This window comes from Nyctereutes procyonoides, unplaced genomic scaffold (genome assembly GCF_905146905.1).
Source record: "Nyctereutes procyonoides isolate TBG_1078 unplaced genomic scaffold, NYPRO_anot_genome, whole genome shotgun sequence".
In the NCBI taxonomy this organism is placed as follows: domain Eukaryota; kingdom Metazoa; phylum Chordata; class Mammalia; order Carnivora; family Canidae; genus Nyctereutes; species Nyctereutes procyonoides.
This window is the reverse complement of record NW_026575124.1, coordinates 279234-302068: the sequence shown is the minus strand read 5'-3', so window position 1 is coordinate 302068 and position 22835 is coordinate 279234. Positions and strand designations below refer to the sequence as shown.

General features: G+C 58.7%; 1 protein-coding gene across 8 annotated transcripts; it reads left to right on the top strand.

Moving 5' to 3' along the window:
- The first annotated feature begins 1741 nt into the window (after positions 1-1741).
- ADCY6 (adenylate cyclase 6) lies at positions 1742-22791 on the top strand. 8 transcript variants are annotated; one of them, XM_055336903.1, is made up of 22 exons: positions 1742-1872; positions 7557-8415; positions 11951-12100; positions 12443-12564; positions 12660-12771; positions 12911-13038; positions 13545-13703; positions 13781-13922; positions 14039-14167; positions 14386-14411; positions 14650-14797; positions 15029-15126; positions 15304-15391; positions 15567-15683; positions 15956-16114; positions 16380-16558; positions 17475-17510; positions 17594-17723; positions 17996-18259; positions 19065-19269; positions 20042-20166; positions 20354-22791. In XM_055336903.1, the coding sequence occupies exons 2-22, from the start codon at positions 7558-7560 to the stop codon at positions 20477-20479; spliced, it is 3501 nt and encodes a 1166-aa protein (XP_055192878.1). In that variant the 5' UTR covers positions 1742-1872; position 7557; the 3' UTR covers positions 20480-22791. The 8 variants fall into 8 exon arrangements, with proteins under 8 accessions (XP_055192878.1, XP_055192879.1, XP_055192885.1 ...); XM_055336904.1 differs by having other exon boundaries at positions 1757-1872; positions 7554-8415; XM_055336910.1 differs by lacking the exon at positions 1742-1872 and adding an exon at positions 2926-2948.
- Positions 22792-22835: the final 44 nt, after the last annotated feature.

Here is a 22835-nt window from a genome sequence, read left to right as displayed (position 1 = left end):
TTTATTTTTTTTTTATTTATGATAGTCACAGAGAGAGAGAGAGAGGCAGAGACACAGGCAGAGGGAGAAGCAGGCTCCATGCACCGGGAGCCCGACGTGGGATTCGATCCCGGGTCTCCAGGATCGCGCCCTGGGCCAAAGGCAGGCGCTAAACCGCTGCGCCACCCAGGGATCCCAATCTCTCTTTTTTTTAAGATTTTATTTGTTTATTCATGAGAGAGAAAGAGACACAAGCAGGCTCCACGGAGGGAGCCCGATGCAGGACTCGATCCCAGGACCTAGGATCAGGACCTGGGCTGAAGGCGGCGCCAAACCCCTGAGCCACCCAGGCTGCCCTAATCTCTTTTTCTCAGTTGTGTTTTGTATTTCCCCCCTTGGCCCATGAGCACATTATCCTAATAGTTAAGTGGCAGATCCTGGCTTTAGGTTGGAGAGGAAATTTTGACAGCAGTGAGAACACTGGCAACTTGATGGGAGAAGTCAGGTGAAGAGCCCCCAAAGGTCAAATAATAGGCCAGGCTGGCATAACCGAAAATTGTACATAGCAGAATAAGCTACAATTATTTCCCATTGTTGAAGATTTTTCTATCTAAGCCTTAAAATCCTGTAAGAAAGGGAAAGCAGATCATTTTATCCCTATTTCATTTTATTTTTTATATTTTAATTTTATTTTAGTACAGTCTTTTAACATTCCCATTTTGGGGGCACCTGGCTGGCTCAGTGGGTAGGGAGGGCAATTCTTGATCTCAGGGTTGTGGGTTCAAGACCCACTTTGGGTGTAGAGATTACTTAAAGAATAATTTTTTTTTAAAGATTTTATTTATCTATTCATGAGAGACACAGAGAGAGGCAGAGACACTGGCAGAGGAAGAAGCAGGCTCCCTGTGGGAAGCCCAGTGTGCCATCCTGAGACTCTTGAGACTCCGGGGTCACTCCCTGAGCCAAAGCCAGCTGCTCAATGGCTGAGCCACCCAGGGGTCCCTAAAGAATAAAATCTTAAAGGGGCCCCTGGCTGGCTCAGTGGTTGAGCAGCCAGCTTGATTTGGGTTAAGCTCATGATCTCAGTGTCCTGGGATAGAGCCCCACATGGGCTCCACTTGAAGATTCTCTCTCCTTCTGCCCCTCCCTCACTGGCCCACCCAAGGGTGTGCTCTCTTCCAGATAAGTAAACCTTCAACCTCCTCACCTTTTTTTTTTTTTTTTTAAGATTTTATTTATTTGAGAGTGAGAGAGAGAGTGGGCAAGTGAGCACCAGCACAAGATGGAAGGTGGGTGGGGAGGGCCAGAGGGAGAGAAAGCAGCAGACTCCCCGCTGAACAGGGACCCAAACACCGGGCTCAAGTCCCTGATCAGGACCTGGGCCAAAGGCACACGCTTAACGAACTGAGCCACCCAGGTGCCCCTTAAAAAAACAAAAAAAACAAAACACTTAAAAAAATTGCCATTTTATAAATGAGGCTCCAAGAGAGTAATGATTTACTAAAGTATATAGTTTGCAATCGGATATGGCTGATAAGTGATGGAAACCGACTTTCCTGATTCCTCCCCTCTCCTCCTTGCCTCAAGCTCTGTCCTGGGTTTAGGAAGCCAAGTGGGGATTTGGCGTGGCCGAGGCTTGGGCTGCGAGGGGCTGGAAGGCAGGAGGCGCCAGGTGGGCCCCGGCGTGCGGAAGAGGCTGCCGGGGAAGGAGGAGCCACAGGTGTGGCGGCGGGAAGGCGGCGGGGCCTGGGGAGGCCGCGCTCTGGAGCGGCGCCCTCGCCCCAGGTCCGACTCCCCGCCTTCTGGGAGCCGACCCTCTCCCTGTCCGCCTGCAGCATGTTCCAAACCCTTAAAGGGTTAAAGCAGCTTCCACGTGATTTTCCCATCACCCAGGTAACTCCGAGCGCTGCTTTGTGCGAGAAAACGTGGGAAGTAAAGTCCCAAACCATTTCAGTAGGGGCAGCTGGCAAGGCACCCCTTCGCCCCCACCCTCAACGGGGAAGCGCAACCCTTTGGGTGAAAGGTGCCCCGGGGGGGGGCTCTGCACGGCGGCAGGTGCGGGGAGGGGCCGCGGGAGGCAGCGGGGCCGGGGGCGCGGGCGGAGGGCGCCCCTCGCTTCAGGCCCCCGCGGGGCTCGGGGCGCTGCAGGTTCGCGTCGGGCCGGTGCCCCGGGGGGCTGGGGAGGAGGAAACCCGCGGCGAGCGGGGACGCAGGCCGCACACCTGGCGCCCGGTGGAACGAAACCTTAATTAATTATTAAACTGAGTTCCCGCGGGAGGGCGCGGGGCCGCGGCGGCGGGGCGGGAACCGCGGGGGGGGGGCAGGGGGGAGGCGGAGGGAGGAGGGGGGCGCGGGGCGCCGGGTCGCCCCGGGGGACCCCGGCCGGAGGGAAGCCGCCCCCCGCTGCTCCGGGCGGGGGCGAGGCGCCGGCCCCGAGTGCGGGCGCGGGCGCGGGCGCGCGGGGACCCCCGGCCGGGGGCGGGCGGAGGGCGCGGCGGGAGGCGGCCGGGGGGGGGGGGTGGAGGGAAGGGCTGGAGGGAAGGGGCGCGCGGGACGGGCCGCTCCCCGGGGTCCGGCTCCCAGAACAGAGGCCGCTTGTTTGCCCAGGACGGGGGAGGGGGCGCGCGGGGGGGGCGCCCGGGCTCCCGCACCCCTGCGCGGCTCCGGGGGGCAGTGGGCCCCGCGCGGGGCGCGGCGGGCGGAGGGGGAGGGGGGAGGGGGCGCCAGACAATGGGCGCTTGTGCCTTTAAGGCGGGGAGTCCGGGAGCCGGCGGGGAGGGGACTTCTGGATCCGGGGTAGAGGGCGGCTGCGCTGGCCGGCAGGGAGGGGGCGCGGGCCGGGCGGGCTGCGGGCGGCGGAGGCTCGCCGGGGCGCGGGCGGCGGGGGGCGCGGGGCGGCCGGCCGGCCGGCCGGAGCCCGCGGGGGCGGCGGGGCGGGGGCCCGGGGCGGCGCGGAGCCGGGCCGGCAGGTGAGCGGCGCCGGGCGCTCGGGGTCGGGGGGCGTGGGGCCCCCGCGCGGCTCCCGGGGGTCGGCTGGGGGCGCGGAAGCGCGCGTCGGGGGGGGCTGGAGGGAGGGCACCGGGGGGAGCGGGGGGCTCCGGGCTCCCATCCTCGCCCCCTCCCTCCAGCCGAGGCGAGCGCCCGGCCGGCGGGCCCGGGGACCGGCTGCTCCTAGGGGAGGGGCTGGCTGCGGTTTCTGGGGTGGAGGGTGACTGTGATCGAGGGGGGATGCCCTCTGCCTGCAGGGGTGCCCTCCACTCCCCCGCCCCGACCGCGGCAGTGCAAGCGGTGCTGTGGGCCCGCGGCAGGGGGCCACGGGGGGAGCCGGCTGTATTGCAAACGAGGCCTGGCTGCAAACCTAGACGTGGAAGCCTGCGGTGGGGACCGGCTCCCCGCACCCTCCCTTTACCAGAACCCCCCCGTGAGGTGGAAAAACCTGGTGGGGCTTGTGTGGCTGAGCGTGGAAGTGGGAGCCGCCTGCAGTCTTCGGGGAGACCAGAGATTGGGGAAGCAGGGAGAAGGCAGTCCTGGACTTTCAGATACAGGCCCTGGGGGAGGCTCCTCTACATCTGGAAAGGCCTGGAATTGAGGCCCACTTCCCAGCATGGTGGGCGGTGCTGGCACTGAAGGGCCCTGCCTGGGCAGCGCCTTCTACCACGAACTTTCTGAAGTCGTCTTAAACCCCCCCGGAGCCTCCTTCTGCCAAGGAGGGCAGGGGCAGGGGCAGATCGGGGTGGCCAGGGAGAGAGTTTGGGCAGGGAGAAGCAGTGGGCAGAGCTATCCTTGGGGCTGGGCCTTGGCCTGCTTCAGACTCTGGGTCTCAGGCTGGAGAATCCGGACTGGGTGGGACTTGAGGTCTGGGAGGCACTGGGCCTCCAGCTGCCAGGCTGAATGAGTATGGCTCCGGCTGTGGGAGCCAGTGGTGCCTGGAGCAGCCCATCTGTGAGAGAGAGCAAGGGACCAGGACCCCGGGGAGGAGAAGGTCAGAGGCACAGGCTCAGGAGCCTGTCTCTGGGGAAGAGGGAGGTGGTCTGTGGTTCCGAGTGATGCGCTGTTTCTGGACAGTGAGGGTTGGGGGACCATATAGGGAAGTCCTGTGGCTTTGAACAGTGCCCTCCCCTGTTCCTTGTCGTACCAGCCTAGTCTGGGGTGCCAGGAGCGCTGGGAGCCTGGTGAGTTCTCCAGGGTGGGCAATGCCTGGAGGGAAGCCGCAGGTGGGATGGGTGCAGTTAGTTGGACAACTACACAGCTCCGAAGCCATCCCCTTGGCGGAGGGGGGTGGTGCTCAGAGTGTTCTGGGGACGGTCATGCGTTCTCCTGGACGGTGTCTGCCCCTTCCTCTGTGGGTATGAGCCAGATGCTAGGATGTGCTTCCAGGAGGCTGGGAACACAGCCAGAAACAGGTCCTTTGGGAACAGAGATCTGGCCATTTCGGGGAGGGGGGAGGGCCGTAAATATAGGGCAGGGGACAAGCAAGCGGGAGGAGGCTGAATGAAGCACAATGTCACGGTAGGGGTGGTGGGAAACCTGCTTGCTCTGGGCTCTTGTCTCCAGCAGCTCTGGGGACTCACAGCCAAGGGCACAAGGTCTGATGGAACCAGACGTCTGATGGGCTGGGGAGGTGTGTGTTCTTGCTAATGGCTTTTCTGTCTTTTCATTTCTTTGACAGTGGCAGAGTTTGGGGCTTAGGGTGGCATGGGGTGGGGAGAGATGCTTATCAGGTGTGGACTCCGTGGCAGATAGTCTTGGATTCTCTCCTCACGACTGTTACTATTCCCATTTTACAGATGAAAAAACGGATGCAGGGAGGTAGTAACTTGTTCAAGGCTGCGCAGCTAGCGCACGGTTACTCTCAGGTCTGAGGCCTGGTCCTGCTCCAAAGCTCCTGCTTCTAATGAAGTATCTTGGGGAGCCAGGCTTCCTTTGGTAACTTTTCCCCAAACTCTTGGATTTCCCATCTGTCCCTCCAGAGGGTGCTGTTGGTGGTGGTAGAGGGTTGAAGGGCAAGCTGCTCAGTGGGACGAGGGAGAAGGGATGCTGAGAGGAGTTGGCCGAGGGTGAAGTAGGGATGGGGGTCCTGCCTGCAGAGTGGTCCCCGGTCTGCCTTCTGTTTTGTGGGCCTCTGGGTGTCTGAAGTGCTGCTTGTCTGTCTAGAGCGCCTGATCCTGAGGCCGCCTGGGGCAAGTGCTGGGCACCCCCCCCCCGCCCCCACGGTGTCCCCCAGCGAGTACAAATGTCAAGGCTGCTAGCTTTGCCTAAGTACAAGGAGCCCCGGGGTGCCCTGTGGGCAGGGAGGAGTATATGGCACAGGCATCCAAGGATAACTGTGCTGTCATCCTCACTTTCTCTTGAGCCCAGCTCGGCTAGGAGGCACCCGGAGGGTGTTGTCCTGGAGTCCTCCCTACCCTGCTTCAAGGCACTACCCTCCGGGAGACCCGAGATCTGGAGCTGACTTGGTGGCCCAGGCAGGATCTCTGTAACCAGCCAGATAAAAGTGCCGTGGGTGGACCTGGTCTTCCTTTCTTTTCCTGTCAAATCTGTGCTCCAGGTGGCCACAGGAGCAGCTCCACAGGGTTTTGGTGAAGATCAGGTGGGATTGGGCATGCGAAAGGACCCCGGAAAGGTACAGCACAGAGAAAGCATGTCATGCCCAGCCATTCTAGGAGCATTTATGTAGTCTCTACTAGGTGTGGCAGGTAGGGCGGTGAGCAGAATGGGCCCAAATCCCTGCCTTCATGGAGCTGACATTCTGGGGAGGAGACACAATGAGCAAATAAGGCAAATATATAGAATGGCAGTTGCTGATAAAGAGCAATAGAGAAAAATAAAGCATAAAGCTGGGAAGAGAGATAGGGAGCTCCAGGAAAGGGGGTTGCTATTTTAATAGAACGGTCAGGGAGAGACTCACTGATAAGGGGACATTTGAGCTGTGACCAGGACGAGCTCTTGTCGCAGGCAGAGGACACAGCGGGCACCGCAGTCCCAGGCCGGCCAGTGCACGGTGTGTTGGGGAACAGCAAGGAGGCTCATAGGACCGGGTGCAGTGAGAGAGAGGGACAGTCACGGGATTATCACTATTTGTTGTTATTTCACATTAGCTGCTCAGTGCCAATGCCCTTGAGCTAATTTTCTTTTAAAATTTTTTAAAAAGATTTTATTTATTTATTTTAGAGAAAGAAAGAGAGCGTGTGCTTGGGGTGGGGAGGAGGAAGGGGAGAGAGGGAAAGGGAGAAAATCCCAAGCAGACACTGTGCTGAGGGTGGAGCTAACAGGGGGACTCGATCTCCCAACCCCGAGATCATGACCTGAGCCGAAACCAAGCGTCAGACACTTAACTGACTGAGCCTCCCAGGCACCCCGTCCTGAGCTCTCTTTTTGTCTTTTCAACGTATTTCTTGAGTCCTTACCATGTGCTGGGCTCAGTACTTGGTGCTGAGGGACAAAGGGCTGAGCAAAATAGTTATAATCCCTCCCCAAAATTTACAGTCAGCGGGATGGTGAGACAAGGGGCAATTTATTTTTTTAAATTATTTTTTTATCTTAAAGATTTTTATTTATTTAACCATGAGAGACAGAGAGAGGGGCAGAGACACAGGTAGAGGGAGAAGCAGGCCCCATGCAGGGAGCCCGACTGGGATTTGATCCTGGACCTCCAGGATCACGCCCCGGGGCTGAAGGCAGCGCTGAACCGCTGAGCCACCCGGGCTGCCCAGGGCAACTTAGCTATAATTGTGGCAAGTACTTGAGAGGAAACGTACTTGCCAGGGAGGTAAAGGAGACCAAACGCAGTTTGCAGTCTGCGTGGGGGAGCTGGGACACCTTCCCTGAGGAAGTTCCATCTAAGCTGTGACCCGGGGGAGAAGTTGAGCCTGACTCGGCGAAGTGTGCGTGGTGTGAGTGTGATGGGGAACAACGTGGAAGGAGATTCCCTTTTGTATAGAGGTCACCGATTGGCAGCTCACAGGCTGAATTCATTCCATAGATGTGATTTATTTGGCTTGCAGTGTTGAAAAATGTGAATTACTTGCCAACATTTAAAAATCAGGAGCTGTCACATTAAAATGTACATTTTTTTCAGCAGCTGTTGAAAAATCCGATCAGGCTCCCCTGGGATGCCAGTGGCAGCTACCTACTGGTGTGGGGTGGTACGTGCCCCTGCTGAGCTCAGGGGGTGCACTCTCTTTAGTTCCTCCCAGATCCCCTAAGCCATGGGTGCCTTTGCTCATTGACACAGGCACTTGAGTTTGTCACCACCAACAAATCAGTGCTGTTTAGGGAAGAGGTGAACGTGTGTGTAAGTGTGCTGCTTTGGAGTCAGGCGGATCAGGGGTCAAATCCTGGTTCCTGCACCTCTGGGGCTACTTGAGCTAGGGCAGGGCAGTTACCTCCCTCCCTCTGCCTCCAGTCCCTCGCCTGTTGCCTATGGAAGGGGGATACCATTGCCTTCCTCCAGGATTTTGGGGGGGGTGAGGCGTCTGAAGGGCTTCGCTTGGCCGGGAGGTGCTGTCTATGATGATAGCTCCCGGGGCGGTCGGCTGTCATGGTGTTAAAACCAACTCCTCCCTTTCTCTCAGCAGCATGTCGTGGTTTAGTGGCCTCCTGGTCCCCAAAGTGGACGAACGGAAGACAGCCTGGGGTGAACGCAATGGGCAGAAGCGTCCACGCCGCGGGACTCGGACCAGTGGCTTCTGCACGCCCCGCTATATGAGCTGCCTCCGGGATGCGCAGCCCCCCAGTCCCACCCCTGCGGCTCCGCCTCGGTGCCCCTGGCAGGATGAGGCCTTCATCCGGAGAGGCGGCCCGGGCAAGGGCACGGAGCTGGGGCTGCGGGCGGTGGCCCTGGGCTTCGAGGACACTGAGGCCATGTCAGCGGCTGGGGCAGCTGAGGTGGCCCCTGACGTGACCCCCGGGAGTAGGCGATCCTGCTGGCGCCGTCTGGCCCAGGTGTTCCAGTCGAAGCAGTTCCGCTCGGCCAAGCTGGAGCGCCTGTACCAGCGGTACTTCTTTCAGATGAACCAGAGCAGCCTGACGCTGCTGATGGCGGTGCTGGTGCTGCTGACAGCGGTGCTGCTCGCCTTCCATGCTGCGCCTGCCCGCCCTCAGCCTGCCTACGTGGCCCTGCTGGCCTGTGCCGCCACCCTCTTCGTGGCGCTCATGGTGGTGTGTAACCGGCACAGCTTTCGCCAGGACTCCATGTGGGTGGTGAGCTACGTGGTGCTGGGCATCCTGGCAGCCGTTCAGGTTGGGGGTGCCCTGGCAGCCAACCCCCGCAGCCCCTCTGTGGGCCTCTGGTGCCCTGTGTTTTTTGTCTACATCACCTACACGCTCCTACCCATCCGCATGCGGGCAGCTGTCTTCAGTGGCCTGGGCCTGTCCACCCTGCATTTGATCTTGGCCTGGCAACTCAACCGCGGTGACGCCTTCCTCTGGAAGCAGGTGGGATGTCAGGGAGGTAGGCTTTGGGGTGCCAGGCCGGGAATGAGGAGGGGTTTAGTGATGGGAGGGTGGGTGGATACTGCGCGTAGGGATGTCTGGCTGTGTCCTGGCCGGGCGGGGGGCAAATAATGGGAGGCCAAGTTTCAGGGTCCGCTCCATCCTGGATCTGGAGCAGAGGGCACTGGCCCGGAGAGGTAGCGCCCCAGGACCCAAGCCTGTGCTCTGTTCGCATGGGCCACCCGCCTGGGCCACCCGCCGCAGCTCTTTGGCCCGAGGCCCTTGAACAGCAAGGCTGGTAGATGTGAGGTAGCCCTGGAGGTGGGAACCTGACGGTTCACCCCGGGGCGGGGGAGGGCGGGGGGGGGGGGCAGCTCTGGCCTCAAGTTGCCTTCCCTGGAAAGCAGCTCCAGGTGGTGACCTGGAGGGATCAAGCAGGGTTTGGATGGACTTCGCAAGGGAGGACTTGCTTCTCTCCTGGACCAAGGCCATCTCTGAGAGGACGGGGAGGGGGATGAGTGGGATCAGTATTCCCTGGGGCTGGGAGCTGTTTGAGTGGAGTTGGATGTGGAAAAGAGGGGCCTCAGGGTCGGATCTCTCTCCCCCCGTCTTCCCACTGAGCACCAGGGGTCCGGCAGCCCTGCCGGGGGTTCTGGGCCCACGCCAGCCAGTGTGTCCGGGTTCGGTGTGGCTTGTGGGGTGGGGTGCGACAGCACCATGCTGAGTGAGAAATGAAGGCTTGGCTGCTTGTCCGATGGGCTGTGTTCTTCTCTGTTAGATCCTAGACAACTGACTGACCTCCCTTCGCCCAGCCTTGATTTCCCAGTCTGTAAAACTGGGATAAAAATAGTATCTACCTCATAGGAGAGGTTGCTGTTAGGGCCCCACCCTCCCAGAGGGGAGTAGAAGCCAACAGGGCAGGGTTCTCACCTGGGGGCAGGGAGGTGTGGGAGTGCCGGAGGGGATAGGACCCAGGGAAGGGCCTTCCCGGAAGTCCCCTTCGGCTCCATGTGGCCGCCACCGTCTCAGGTCACCCCCCTGACCGGGGAGCAGAGACCGGGCCATCTTGCCTGGCTGATCCTTCAGGACACAGCCCCTAACCAACATACCTCAGGATCCCTCTGTCAGCACTCGGATTTCGAGGGTGCTGCCCTCTGTCTTGCTCCAGTTTTGAGGGACTCAGCCTCTGCTTTGCTGAGGGCCCGTGGTCGGTGTAGCCCACCCTACCCTGCCTGCAAAGAGGAAGTTGCCCGGGGCTCCCAGGGTGAGAAGCTGGGTGCTCTGGCATGATGCCCTTCTCCGCCCAGCTTGTGCTCCAGAACAGAATGTACCTTTTTAAAAGAAACTTTATAGCCCATTTGTTTGTGGAGCAGCACCCACAGGGCAGTCAGACCTCTTAAAGGGCCAGGGTCTTTCTGCCTCTGCTAGCCCCCCACTTCTCCCTGGGGTGGCTGCTGCCCTGGGCTTTGGAGTTGGACTGCCCTCCTGGGAAAGGAGGAGCTTGGAGGTGGTGCCTCCCTTCCTCTACCTCCTCTCGGCTGGCCAGGGGTAGGTGGCTGTCTCTTCTTTGCTCTCAGCTGGCATGGTGCCCAGAACCAGGCCCAGGGCCTGATTGGGGAGGCACAGCCCCATGGAGACTGGGACTTTGCAGCCTCCTGCCTCCCCAGGGGCACCCAGCTGCAGCCTTATCCTCTGTAGGTCTCAGCGGGCACATTCTTAGGGTGAGGAGAGGAAGTCACCCCTGCCCCTGCGCCTGTCTATGCAGCCAGGGTTGCTCATACCTGGACCCCTTCTCCGAACCGAGAAGGATTGATTCCCTGTGTCCAGTTGGCCTATGATGCCGGGGTGGCGTGGGGCTGTGGCCTCCTTTCCAGGCTCCTTGGACAGTCCCTGACCAGACCTAGGCCTGCTCACACTCGTGGGAAGGAGCCTTCACTCCTCCCTGACCCACTCATTCACCCAGTGACCCGGGCCCCGCCTGGAGTCTCCTGGAGCGCCCCGACATCCATTTTTTCTCACAGTCGGATAGGGGTCCGGTACTGATCCTGATCTATTTCAGTCTCTTGTTCCCCGGTCCCCTTCCCTCCACCATGACTCACTTTTTCCTCTTAGGCTCCTGGGGCCAGGAAGGGAAGTTGCCTGGTTAACCCCTCCTCCTTCTCCCCCACTGGGGGCTATTCTTAGAAACCCCTCAGGGAGATAGTGTGCCCCCCTCTTCACCCCTGCTGCTGGGAGGGGGGCCTTGTGAACTGGACTGGGAAGGAAAGCTAGGCGGCCAGTCCTTGAGGGTCAGAGCTGGAAATGACTTGGGGGTTTGCTGAGCCTACCCCTCTGCTTTACCTAACAAAAATGAAACTGAGGTCCCAGAGATTAAGTGACCTGCCCAGGTTTGCAGGACTAGTTCTGGTTCTGGGCAAAGCCCAGAACTCCTGGCTTCCAGTTGGTGCTCTTTCCCTCCCTTCTCCCCAAACCGGAGCCCCGCCCCAGCCAACTCTGGGGTGGATCCACAAGTGCCAGGTTAACCCCTGAACTTCTGGAAACACTGAGGCCAGTTCTCCTTAGACTTGCCGTCCAGTGAGTGCTACTGATGCTGAGGAGGGCTGGCCACCCTGAGATCGGGGTCCTCGGGCATGGGGCCTGGCTGTGCCAAGTACTGGCCGCACCTGGGCGTGGTGGAAGAGAAGGTCCCATGTTAGTAGAATTGATGACTCCCAAGCCTGGGCTCTGAGGCTGGGCCTCAAGAGCATGTGTAAGTGGAGGGAGTAGGAATCTTGGAAATCTGGAACGCACCACGCAGTAGGGTTTGGACACAGGCTTTGGAGACTGTCCTGGATTCAAGTCCCACACCAGCCACTATTAGCTGTGTGATCTTGGGCAAGTGACTTAGCTTCTCTGTGTTTGAGTGCTTCACCTTTAAAAGGAGATACTGTTACCTGTTTCATAGAGAATAAGAGATCCGCTAGTTACTGTATAGGAAGCAGCTATGGAGCCACACATATTAAACAGGCAGCCAACAGATTAGCTCCAATAATAATAATAATGATAATTATCATGTCACATTATGTCAGAGCAGGGAGGGACCTTAGAAATCTTGTCCCTCTCCAGGTTCTAGGTGAGCCTACAGAGGCCCAGAGAAACGAGATGATTTGTCCGTAGGCATTCACAGGAGGATATAGAGCTCAAGTCTCCTGGGTGTTGTCCTGTGAGGAGAACCACATGCAGAAGGAGCAGCATTTGTCTTTATTTGGGCTGATTGTGGGGCAGGAAATCATAGTGGGCTGGGCGCAGGCCCCATGACCCGCCTTGCCCTGGTTGGTGCCTCTGCTCCCAGGAGTCGTGAAAAGGTCCCATTTCTAGCTGTGGAGCGATCCAGGCAGGGGGCCGGAGTCCTGTGGGAGGAGAGGGAGCTGTATTACAGGGGTGGGGACAGACAGGGCACAGGATCCTGGCTTTCTCCCCACAGAGAGCCTAGCAAGTTGCACCTGTGCGTTGTGGGGGGGGGGTGTGTCACCAGTCTGCCTCTGCCACCCTCTTGCAGCTCGGTGCCAACATGCTGCTGTTCCTCTGCACCAACGTCATTGGCATCTGCACACACTACCCAGCTGAGGTCTCTCAGCGCCAGGCCTTTCAGGAGACCCGCGGTTACATTCAGGCCCGGCTGCACCTGCAGCACGAGAACCGGCAGCAGGTGGGGCTGCCCTCCCTGTCCAAGCCCCCCCGCCCCCATAACCAGCAAACTGCTTCCACCGCCTTATAGCACTCCATGGAGTAAGTGTGGGTGGTCCCCCTGAGTGTTCCCCGGCAGCACACAGGCCCTGTGACACTGGGGTTCCTGTCCTGTCTGAGGGTGGGAGAGGATAGATGGGAGCGCAAGTGAGGGGTTGCGTGGGGGGGGGGAGGTCCGAAAGGGAAGCTCAGGTCTCCAGAGGGGCCTGGGAGGGCTCTGGGGTGGTGGAGGCATCAGGAGGGATCAGGAGCCTCAGCGTGAGGCTGAGAAGATAGTGGTGCCCTGTTGCAACCACTGGTCTAGGAACGGCTGCTGCTGTCCGTGTTGCCCCAGCATGTTGCCATGGAGATGAAAGAAGATATCAACACAAAGAAAGAAGACATGATGTTCCACAAGATCTACATCCAGAAGCATGACAATGTCAGGTAGGGCGGGGGGGTGGGAGGGTACCCGGAGGGATGGGGGCCCTGGGAGTCCCTGAGGGCCATGGGGTCCTTCCATCTTCTGCCGTTGTCCACAGCATCCTGTTTGCAGACATTGAAGGCTTCACCAGCCTGGCGTCCCAGTGCACCGCGCAGGAGCTGGTCATGACCCTGAACGAGCTCTTTGCCCGGTTTGACAAGCTGGCTGCGGTGAGGGGGCTGGGCCACACGTGGCGTGAGCATAGCTTTAAACTGGGGCGGCCTGGCACGGTGGGGACAGATGGCGACTCGGTGAGGGTGCTGGGAGGGCAGGAGAGTGAGAGCGACTCTCCCCAAATCTCCCCTTTAGGAAAATCACTGCCTGAGGATCAAGATCTTAGGGGACTGTTACTACTGTGTGTCGGGGCTGCCGGAGGCCCGGGCAGACCATGCCCACTGCTGTGTGGAGATGGGGGTGGACATGATCGAGGCCATCTCGTAAGCGGTGCCCCTCCTAGGTCCCTGGAACTGAGGGTGCCCCCGCCGGCCTCTGCCCTTGGCTTTGTCCTCAGGAATTGTCTCCTTTTGGCTAATCCTCTGTCTTGGAGATCCATTGCGGGGGAGGGAAAGGATCTCTCTTCAGCCTCTGCACCTTAGACCCCAGCCAACAGGCCCCCGGGGAGGGGGGTCCCGGGGGGGAGCCCCGGGTGAGGGAATCGGGGCTGGCGAGGATGCGCAGGCCTGCGGGGCGAGCAGTGACCCCTCCCTTCGTAGCTCCGTTCCACCAGATGCCGCAGGGCCACCTCTGTGAACTCGCTTCACAAACGTTTGTCCGTGGGACCCATGCAGCCTTTTGCCCGTGTCCAGCCAGGGCTGTGCTGCTGTGGCCTGCGTCTGGCTCTGTCCCTGTCTACTTGGCTCCGAGGGGGAGTGAAGGGCCCGAGCTCGGGGCTGGGAGCGGGGAAGGTTGTGCCGGGAGCCGAGCCAGAGCCGCCTCTTCCCAGGCTGGTGCGTGAGGTGACAGGTGTGAACGTGAACATGCGCGTGGGCATCCACAGCGGGCGTGTGCACTGTGGCGTCCTTGGCCTGCGGAAATGGCAGTTCGATGTGTGGTCCAATGACGTGACTCTGGCCAACCACATGGAGGCGGGGGGCCGGGCCGGGTGAGTGTGGGGTGCAGCAGGTGAGGGGTGGGAGCGAGGTGGGCGAGGCCAGGTCTCACCCTCCTGTCGGCTCACAGCCGCATCCACATCACCCGGGCCACGCTGCAGTACCTGAACGGGGACTACGAGGTGGAGCCGGGCCGTGGTGGTGAGCGGAACGCGTACCTCAAGGAGCAGCACATCGAGACCTTCCTCATCCTGGGAGCCAGCCAGAAACGGGTCAGGCCGGCGGGGGTGGGGGGTGGGGGGTGCAGGGCCACGGAAGGGCAGATGTGGGCAGCAGAGAATCTTCTCTGGGCCCCTTTTCTGATCCCGTACCCCTGCTGCCTCCACAGAAAGAGGAGAAGGCCATGCTGGCCAAGCTGCAGCGGACGCGGGCCAACTCCATGGAAGGCCTGATGCCACGCTGGGTGCCCGACCGCGCCTTCTCCCGGACCAAGGACTCCAAGGCTTTCCGCCAGATGGTGAGGGGCCCACAGCACGGGGACCCGAGGCCTCATTGTCCTGACACTCTGTGCGCCCTTCCCTCTTCTGCCTTGTGGTAGGGTGGGGCCGGAGGGTTGACTTCACCCCCAGGGTCCCAAGCCTCGCCAGGTCAGCAGTGCTGGGGACGGGGAGGGGGTCATGGGGGTGAAGGCGGTTCGTCCTTCCCCTCACTTGCACACTTTGTCCCTTTCTCCAGGGCATTGATGATTCCAGCAAAGACAAGTAAGTCAGGTTATTGAGGAGGGAGGAAGAGGGAGGGAGGAGGCACTTGCACCCTGGGACAGGACTGCGGGGAGCCGAGACCCCCCCCTTTCCTGGACCTTAGGTGTGTCATGTGGGAGCAGGTGCCACACAGCCAGCTCACTCTGTCCTTTGGGTGCCGCCCGTGCCCTCCCCTTCTCATTGTCTCTCCTGCGGCAATGCTCATGCCCCCGGTAAAGCCATGTCCCCTTGCCCTCAGCCGGGGTGCCCAAGATGCCCTGAACCCCGAAGATGAGGTCGATGAGTTCCTGGGCCGTGCCATCGATGCCCGCAGCATCGATCAGCTACGGAAGGACCACGTGCGCCGCTTCCTGCTTACCTTCCAGAGAGAGGATCTTGAAAAGAAGGTTTGGGGGATTTGAGGGCAGAGGGATGAGGGCTGGATGAGGAGGGGCTGGGAAGGCTGAGCACAACTGAGGGAACAGGAGAGGTTATTTCGGGAATGGCGAGGGGGCGACTACAGGGCGCAGTGGGGATCCCTATCCACGGGGCCATTGCTGCTCCTCTCTGAGGCCCTGGTAGGGCCCTGCCTCCCCAAGGCCAGAGCCCAGCACCCAGCTCAGCCTCCTCTCCCTCAGTACTCGAGGAAGGTGGACCCCCGCTTTGGAGCCTATGTGGCCTGTGCGCTGTTGGTCTTCTGCTTCATCTGCTTTATCCAGCTCCTCGTCTTCCCACAGTGAGAGCCCTGCCCCTCCTCCCTCTGCTCCTCTTCCCTCCACCACTTCCCAGAACCTTCCCAGACACCCGTGCAAGCTCACGGTCTCTGGACCCTGCGCCCTGCCCACCTGGGGAGTGGGATGAGGATGCCCAGACATTCCAGAGTAACATCTTCCCTGGCCCTTTTGTGCCCCAGCTCAACCGTGATGCTTGGGATCTACGCCAGTATCTTTGTGCTGCTGCTGATCACCGTGCTGACCTGTGCCGTGTACTCCTGTGGCTCTGTACGTCGGCGGTTCTTCGGGGGCTGGTTGGGAAGGGCAGGCCGGGCCACCATGGTGAGAGGTCGCACGGGGAGAGGGAGGAGAAGGCCAGGCCTCCTGCCTGGGGCCCCATCCCTGGTTGGCCTTACCCTTGGCTGACACGGTCTCTAATTCTTGGTCTCTCGCCTGTCTGCAGCTCTTCCCCAAGGCCCTGCGACGTCTTTCCCGCAGCATCGTCCGCTCTCGGGCGCACAGCACTGTGGTTGGCATTTTTTCAGTCTTGCTAGTGTTCACCTCCGCCATCGCCAACATGGTAAAGGCCCAGTGGGGATTCTTCTACCCTTTGTCTGTGCCAAGCACTGCTCTGGGCCCTGGGGGTAGGTAGAGGAATAAGACCCATTTCCTGCCCTCCGAGAGCGTGTTATCTCAAAGGAGGGGGTTAGGTTAACTCTTTTCTCCTTGCTCCCCCTACCTCCTGTCATCCTTCAGTGAGCACTTTGACCCCCAGGGTATGAGGCACGGGGCATGGCTGTTGCAACACTCTCTTGCGTGCTGACCCTGATATGTCTCCCCCAACTTTTGCAGTTCACCTGTAACCACACCCCCATCCGGACCTGTGCAGCCCGGATGCTGAATGTAACACCCGCTGACATCACCGCCTGCCACCTGCAGCAGCTCAATTACTCTCTGGGCCTGGATGCTCCGCTGTGTGAGGGCACCGCACCCACTTGCAGCTTCCCTGAGGTGTCCAAGCCGTGCTCAGGCGGGATGGGGGGCTGTCCCGGTCAGTCCTACCTGTTGACCCCTCTGTGTCAGGCCTGGTGATGGGCACCAGAGTCCCTGCCAGAGGAGCAGCCGGGGGCTCTAGTGTGGTGTGGGGCGACGTGTGGAGGCTGAAGGACATTTGGGTTTGAGGTTGAGGAGGGGTGTGCAGGGCTCCTCCTTCATGGGGTAGGGGGTGCCATGGCTCCTGCCTTCGTCTAACACCACCTCTGCCATCACCCCCCAGTACTTCGTTGGGAACATGCTGCTGAGTCTCTTGGCCAGCTCTGTCTTCCTGCACATCAGTAGCATCGGGAAGTTGGCCATGATCTTTGTCCTGGGGCTCATCTATTTGGTGCTGCTTCTGCTGGGCCCCCCAGCCACCATCTTTGACAACTATGACCTGCTGCTTGGTGTCCATGGCTTGTGAGTTTATCCTCAGCCCTTTTAACCCCCAAAACGCTTCCTGACCCTGCTGGTCACTGTGAGCCTCTCTGGTGCTCAGGCCTCTTGTGCCCTTGTAATGCCATCACTCACCCCTCACCTGTGGGGGGAAAGGAGGCAGTGGGAGGAGCTCCCAGCATAGGACTCCACAGTCACCCCAAGGAAACCCCAGTCCTGGGAAGTCCCTGTGTCTTCAGGCCAGGCATTTAAAAAATTCCCTTTCTTGTTCACATGGTTCTTTCATACCCATTCTCTTAACCACCTGTAGGTCACACAGCTGCTTGGCAGCAGAGCCCTGGCTAGGAACCAAAACTTCTGACTCCTACTTAGGGGCTTGGCCTGGGACACCACACTGGCTTTCCCTCTGCAAACCCCATCCCTTGTGATACGGGGCCATAGGTTGGTGTGGTAGGAAAAGCCTCTGGAGTCCACTTGGGTTTGAATCCCGCTCTGCTGCTCATTAGCTGTGTGACCTTGGACAGGTGAGTTAACTTCTCTGAGCCTCAGTTTCCTCATCTGTAAAATGGCAGTGGCACCTGTATCATAGGTGATTGTAAAGACTATGGTCACTAACGTTTGTCGAAGCCTTACTGCACGCCAGGGGCCGTGCTAGACCGTTTGCATGTGTTATTTAGATCTCGTCCCTCTTTTACTGATGAGGAAACAGGCCTAGACTTAAGTAACTTGTTCCGAGTCTCGGGACAGGTAAGTAGAAGAGCTAAGAGTGAAACCTTCTCTCAACCTCTGCTCTTACTGAGTTACTGTAAGCACAAGCCCTGGCCCTGTGCCTGATTTTGTGCTATGTGCTTGGTAAATGCAGTTTCTGTCTCCCCTTCCCTGCCCCGACTCAGCAACTTAAGAAGAACCGATGACTTTGTCTCTTGTATTTTCCTGCCAGGGCTTCTTCCAATGACACCTTTGATGGGCTGGACTGGTGAGTGAGGGCTCCGGGGCAGGGAAGGGTAGGGCTGCCACATGCCTCTTTCAAGCACTGAGCTTGCCTCTGCTTACCTTCAGCCCAGCTGCGGGGAGGGTGGCACTGAAATACATGACCCCTGTGATTCTGCTGGTGTTTGCCCTGGCGTTGTATCTGCACGCCCAGCAGGTGGAATCAACTGCACGTCTGGACTTCCTCTGGAAACTGCAGGTGACTGAGTGGGGACAGAACCTGGGACAAACCAGAAATGCACCTTGTTGGCTGGCCAAGGCTTGGGCCGCTCAAGCCCACTCTGGCTCCAACCTGCTCTGTGCCCGTCTCCTAACCCCTGCTTCATCTTGTCCCTGCCCCTCTCATCCCTTTGGGTCTCTGCTGTCCATGCCTTTCTTCTTCCCCGTGGTTCCCTCTGATGCCTGTCTCCAGGCACTGGCTCCCACTTCTTGTGAATGTTGGGCAGTGGGTGATGGGTGTGGTGTCCACAGGCAACGGGGGAGAAGGAGGAGATGGAGGAGCTCCAGGCCTACAACCGAAGGCTCCTGCATAACATTCTGCCTAAGGACGTGGCTGCCCACTTCCTGGCCCGGGAGCGCCGGAACGATGAGCTCTACTACCAGTCGTGTGAGTGTGTGGCCGTCATGTTTGCCTCCATTGCCAACTTTTCTGAGTTCTATGTGGAGCTGGAGGCAAACAATGAGGGTGTCGAGTGCCTGCGGCTGCTCAACGAAATCATCGCTGACTTTGATGAGGTACTTGTCTGTTTGGCTGCTGCTGGCAGAGCACCTGGGGGGGACGAGGGCAGCGGGAAGAACTTTGGGTGGGAAGGCCAGGATTGGGGGGCTGGCTGGATTGGGAGGGGGAAGGAAGGCTTGATGGGACCCAGAGATATTGGGGTAGTAGTCAGGGTAGGTACAGTGGGGGCAAGACCAAGGACCCACTGTGGTGTCTGAGGCAGCAGGGTGGTCAGCCCCAGTGGGGCAGGGTCATCACTGCTGGGGAGCAAAGGACATGAGGATCTGTGGAGAGGACAGGATGGGTACCAGGTGGATGTTCCTGAAAAAGGCGGCAGTAATCTGTGGACGGAACCCCATGAGCCCAAGTAAGCAAGATGGGCTCCTGAATAGAGAAAATGGAAGCAAACACGAGGAAGTGTCCAGAATATCCAGCTCAGGAATGGGCCATTTACGGTCTTGGAGCCAAGTCCCTCCTTCATTCTGGCACTCGGTTTCCCAAAAAGTGATGGTTAGAATAATTGATGGCTAATATCCCTTGTGTGGTTTGGATTCTGTGAGGGAGCATTTGAAGTTGCCCTGAAGCTGTGTGCCAAAGTTCTGGCCTGGGGCTCTGATGCCTGCCTGGTGAAGGCGGCCTTTTTTCCTGGCTCCTCAGTCCCGCCTTGAGAACAACGGCTGGAAGGCGGGGCTCGCTCACTAAAAGGAGGGGAGCTGTTGCAACAGGGAAGGGGGAAGAGGCCGAGGCCTGGCCAGAGTGAGCACTGGGCAGGGCGCGTTCGGCCTCTCCGCCTTGACAGCCAGGTCTCCCTGTGCCGTCCAGATCATCAGCGAGGAGCGGTTCCGGCAGCTGGAGAAAATCAAGACGATCGGTAGCACGTACATGGCTGCGTCGGGGCTGAACGCCAGCACCTACGATCAGGCCGGCCGCTCCCACATCACTGCTCTGGCCGACTATGCCATGCGGCTCATGGAGCAGATGAAACACATCAACGAGCACTCCTTCAACAACTTCCAGATGAAGATTGGTGAGATGGCCTGGTCGCCTGGCAGCTTTTCCTAGGCTGTTTCTGGGTGAGGCAAGGAGGCAGGTTAGGGGTTCCCCATCAGGAATCCTCTGGGATGTCCTTTCTCCCGCCTCCTACCTCGTCTCCTATTAAGAACAGAGGTCATTGACCGAGGGCCTGCTGTGTGCCGGGCGCTGTCCTGGACGTTTTAGTCTTCACATCATCATCCCCTTCTACAGAGAGAGACTGACTCTCAGATTAAAGAACTTGGCCGAGGTCAAACAGCCAGGAGGTGGCTGGACTGGGATTCAAAACCAGGGTTATTGAAGCTCCAGGACCCATTGTCCTCTGAGGCCAGTCCGATGAGCTGGTGAGCGGGAGGGGTGGCTAATGTTAGGGGTTCTGGAGTCACTCTGGTTTGAATTCTGGGTGTTCCACTCACTGGCTTATTTAGCACATCACCCAACTCCTCTCAGCTCCCCGAGGTTATCTGCGAAATGGGGATGATCCCTTTTAGGGCCGCTGAGGGGATGAAATGATGGAACGCTAACTGCTTATGAGAGGGGTTGCACAGAGTGAGCATTCAGGGGGTTAGCCAGTGTTAGGGCAACAGTTGCCTTAACTCCGGGGAGCTCCACAGGCCTAGATCTTCCATTCTTTACAACCAAGACACTTGTCACTTTGCTACTTTCTCCTCTGGGTCCTTCTAAAGGTTCCAGGAGGGGGGATGACTCCCTGGGCTGACCCTGGCATGTCCACCTGTCTCAGTTTTTTGCTGCTGTCACCATTGCAGGGCTGAACATGGGCCCAGTTGTGGCAGGCGTCATTGGGGCTCGGAAGCCACAGTATGACATCTGGGGGAACACGGTGAATGTCTCTAGCCGTATGGACAGCACAGGGGTTCCTGACCGAATCCAGGTGAGGAGAATGGGTCCAGAGGGCTTCTGCGGGTCTCTCTCTGCAGTCAGCTAGGACAGGGGTAGGGTGGCAGTGTTCTGTGGTTGGGGGGGCGGGGGGGGGGCTAGCATGATTAGAGAACCCCTGGACCCCTGCAAATGCAGCAGGAAGGATCCCAGGCTAAGTGGGTTCCCCTCCCATCCCCCAGGTGACCACGGACTTGTACCAGGTTCTAGCTGCCAAAGGCTACCAGCTGGAGTGTCGAGGGGTGGTCAAGGTGAAGGGCAAGGGGGAGATGACCACCTACTTCCTCAATGGGGGCCCCCCCAGTTAGCAGGGCCCAGCTACAAGTTCAGCTGTCAGGACCAAGGTGGGCATTTAAGTGGACTCTGTGCTCGCTGGATGGAGCTGTGGCCGGGGGCACCAAGCCTCCAGACCCTGCTGACCACAAAAGGGAACACCTCAGCAGGCTGTGCTTGGACCATGCTCGTCTGCCCTCAGGCTGGTGAACAAGGGATACCAAGAGGATTATGCAAGTGACTTTTACTTTTCTAATTGGGGTAGGGCTGGCTGTTCCCTCTTTCTTCCAGCTTTTGGGAGCAGGGGAGGCAGCAGCAGCAGAGGCAGCAGGAGCCCTCCTGCCTGAGGGTTTAAAATGGCAGCTTGCCATGCCTACCCTTTCCCCTGTCTGTCTGGGCAACAGACTTGGGGCTGGGCCCTTCCTTTCCCTCTTTTTCCTGGGAATATTTTGTACAAAGACTGGGGCGGGCATGAGGAGTACCTATTCCGTGCTTGCCTCTGCTATGCCTGCGTCCCCAGCACTGGCCTTGGGTACCCCACCCCAGTCTGGTCTCCCTTCTAGGCACAGGGCAGAGGAGGGAGACACTCTGGGGACCCAGCTCTGTCCATATTTCAGGGGAGTATTTCCATTTGCCAAATCCTAGTCCCATGATCTGTCCCCAAAGGGGAACAAAGGGACTTTTGACAGCTCAGATTTAGCCCCAGTTCCTGCACAACTCCAGGGAAAGGGGCATCTGGCCTCATTGGTACTGTGAAAATGGCCAGCCAGAGAGCAAGCATGTATGTGGGGATGTCAGAAGATCAGGAGCTGGAAGTACACCTGCAGGTGCCAAAGTGAGCAGGCCGGCCAGGGAGTGGGGTGGTACCAGACTCTTGATCTGAGGGCCCCACTGGGGTCGGGATCAGGTCACTCTGCCCCCATGCTATCTTGCTGTCTGCCGGCAAAGGGGCACAGAGCATCTCTACCCCCTCTGTTGCCAAATAGAAAAGGGTCAGGGCATGGAGGAGGATGACCCTGGTCCAAACCTGTCCTCCCAAGTCTTTGGCACTGGGGAGGGCCTGTGTGTCTGTGTCATGTGTGTGCATGTTGGCTTTGGTGTGTGTATCTGTTTCCCAGGTTTGTGTGTGTCCTTGTGCTCCTCCTCAGCTCCCTACCTGGGGCTGCCTCTCTCCTGTGGGCCTCTGTCTTCTGGGAATAAGGCAGGGTGTCGGATTTCAAGGGATGGAGAAAGATGCCTCGGTTGCACAGGAGTGGCATGGGGTATGGTAGTAAGAGGAGGGTGCCCTGGGGAGAAGAGTCCTTTTTGTGCCAAATCCCTAAGTGCCATTTGGGGGCTGTGTGCGTAGCATGACTGTGTCCCTGCCTGGGGCAGGAACCCAGGTGCCTACTTGAGCCTCAGTGCTCCAGGCACTTGAACCGTCTGGGGTTTGGTGGCCAGAGGCTCAGGAACTTCCTGGGTTCCCCAGCTGGTGGTATACTTTGGGACTGGGGTAGCATGGGATCTCTCTGAAGACCCAGATACTGGTACTTAGGGGATGGGGCAAGGGAACCTGAAACTTGGCGTTCTTCAGCCTTCAGTCTCAGTTTAGCATGTTCCTGGCTCTTCAATCCCCATGAAGCCTGCAAGGACTAGAAGGGTTGGGAGGTTGGACTCTAGATACCCTTCCTATCTCTGCCTTCCTTTCACCGCTTTCTCTGCAACCTCCTTGCTTCAGGCCTGAATTAATTGGTGCCTTGGTTTCTCTGTATCTAGAGTCAGAGGCATTAGCCTGAATTTTGCTTGAAGATCATTTTGTCTTGGAGGTGATTAGAAAGACCGAGGAGAGAGGGTCCCAGAGTTGCTGGGACCCCTTGCGGAGGCCTGGTTCTGGCTCATATTGCCTCCCTTGGGGGATCTTCATGCATCAACCAAATGGGCTATCAGGCACTTCATTAGACATGGCAGGAGGAGGGGAAAAGACTAATTGGTCCAGACAGAAAATCAGCTTCCTTTCCCCAGCCATATCCCTGGATAGGAAAGGACTGCTTGGAGCCCTTGGGTGGGAGTGAGGATGTAAGGAGACCAGAGGGGAAAGACCTCAGTCTTGGGTAACTTGTCTTTGCTTCTTGCCAAGCGGGAGGGTCCTGTCCACACCCTGACTCCCCATACCACAGTGCCAGCCATGCCCTTCTCCTGGGCTCCCATTGCCCCCTCTCTCACCAGGTGATGGGGGAGTCAGTGGATGGGAGGCCCATGGACTTTGGTTTTATAATGTAACCACTGTGGGGGGGAGGGTGGTGTATCATGTATTTCAGTGAAATATTTAATATATTTAAATATCAATAAAATCAAATTCTTTGTAAAATTCCCAGCTCTCTGAAGATGTTCTGGGCCCTGGGTTGGGTCAGC

Coding starts and splice junctions, on each gene's coding strand:
- ADCY6 (XM_055336902.1), top strand. CDS start 7,489: ATGATGATAGCTCCCGGGGCGGTCGGCTGTCATGGTGTTAAAACCAAC. Junction 13,704..13,780: donor GAGGCGGGGGGCCGGGCCGG/GTGAGTGTGGGG, acceptor GTCGGCTCACAG/CCGCATCCACATCACCCGGG. Junction 16,115..16,379: donor CCACTTGCAGCTTCCCTGAG/GTGTCCAAGCCG, acceptor ATCACCCCCCAG/TACTTCGTTGGGAACATGCT.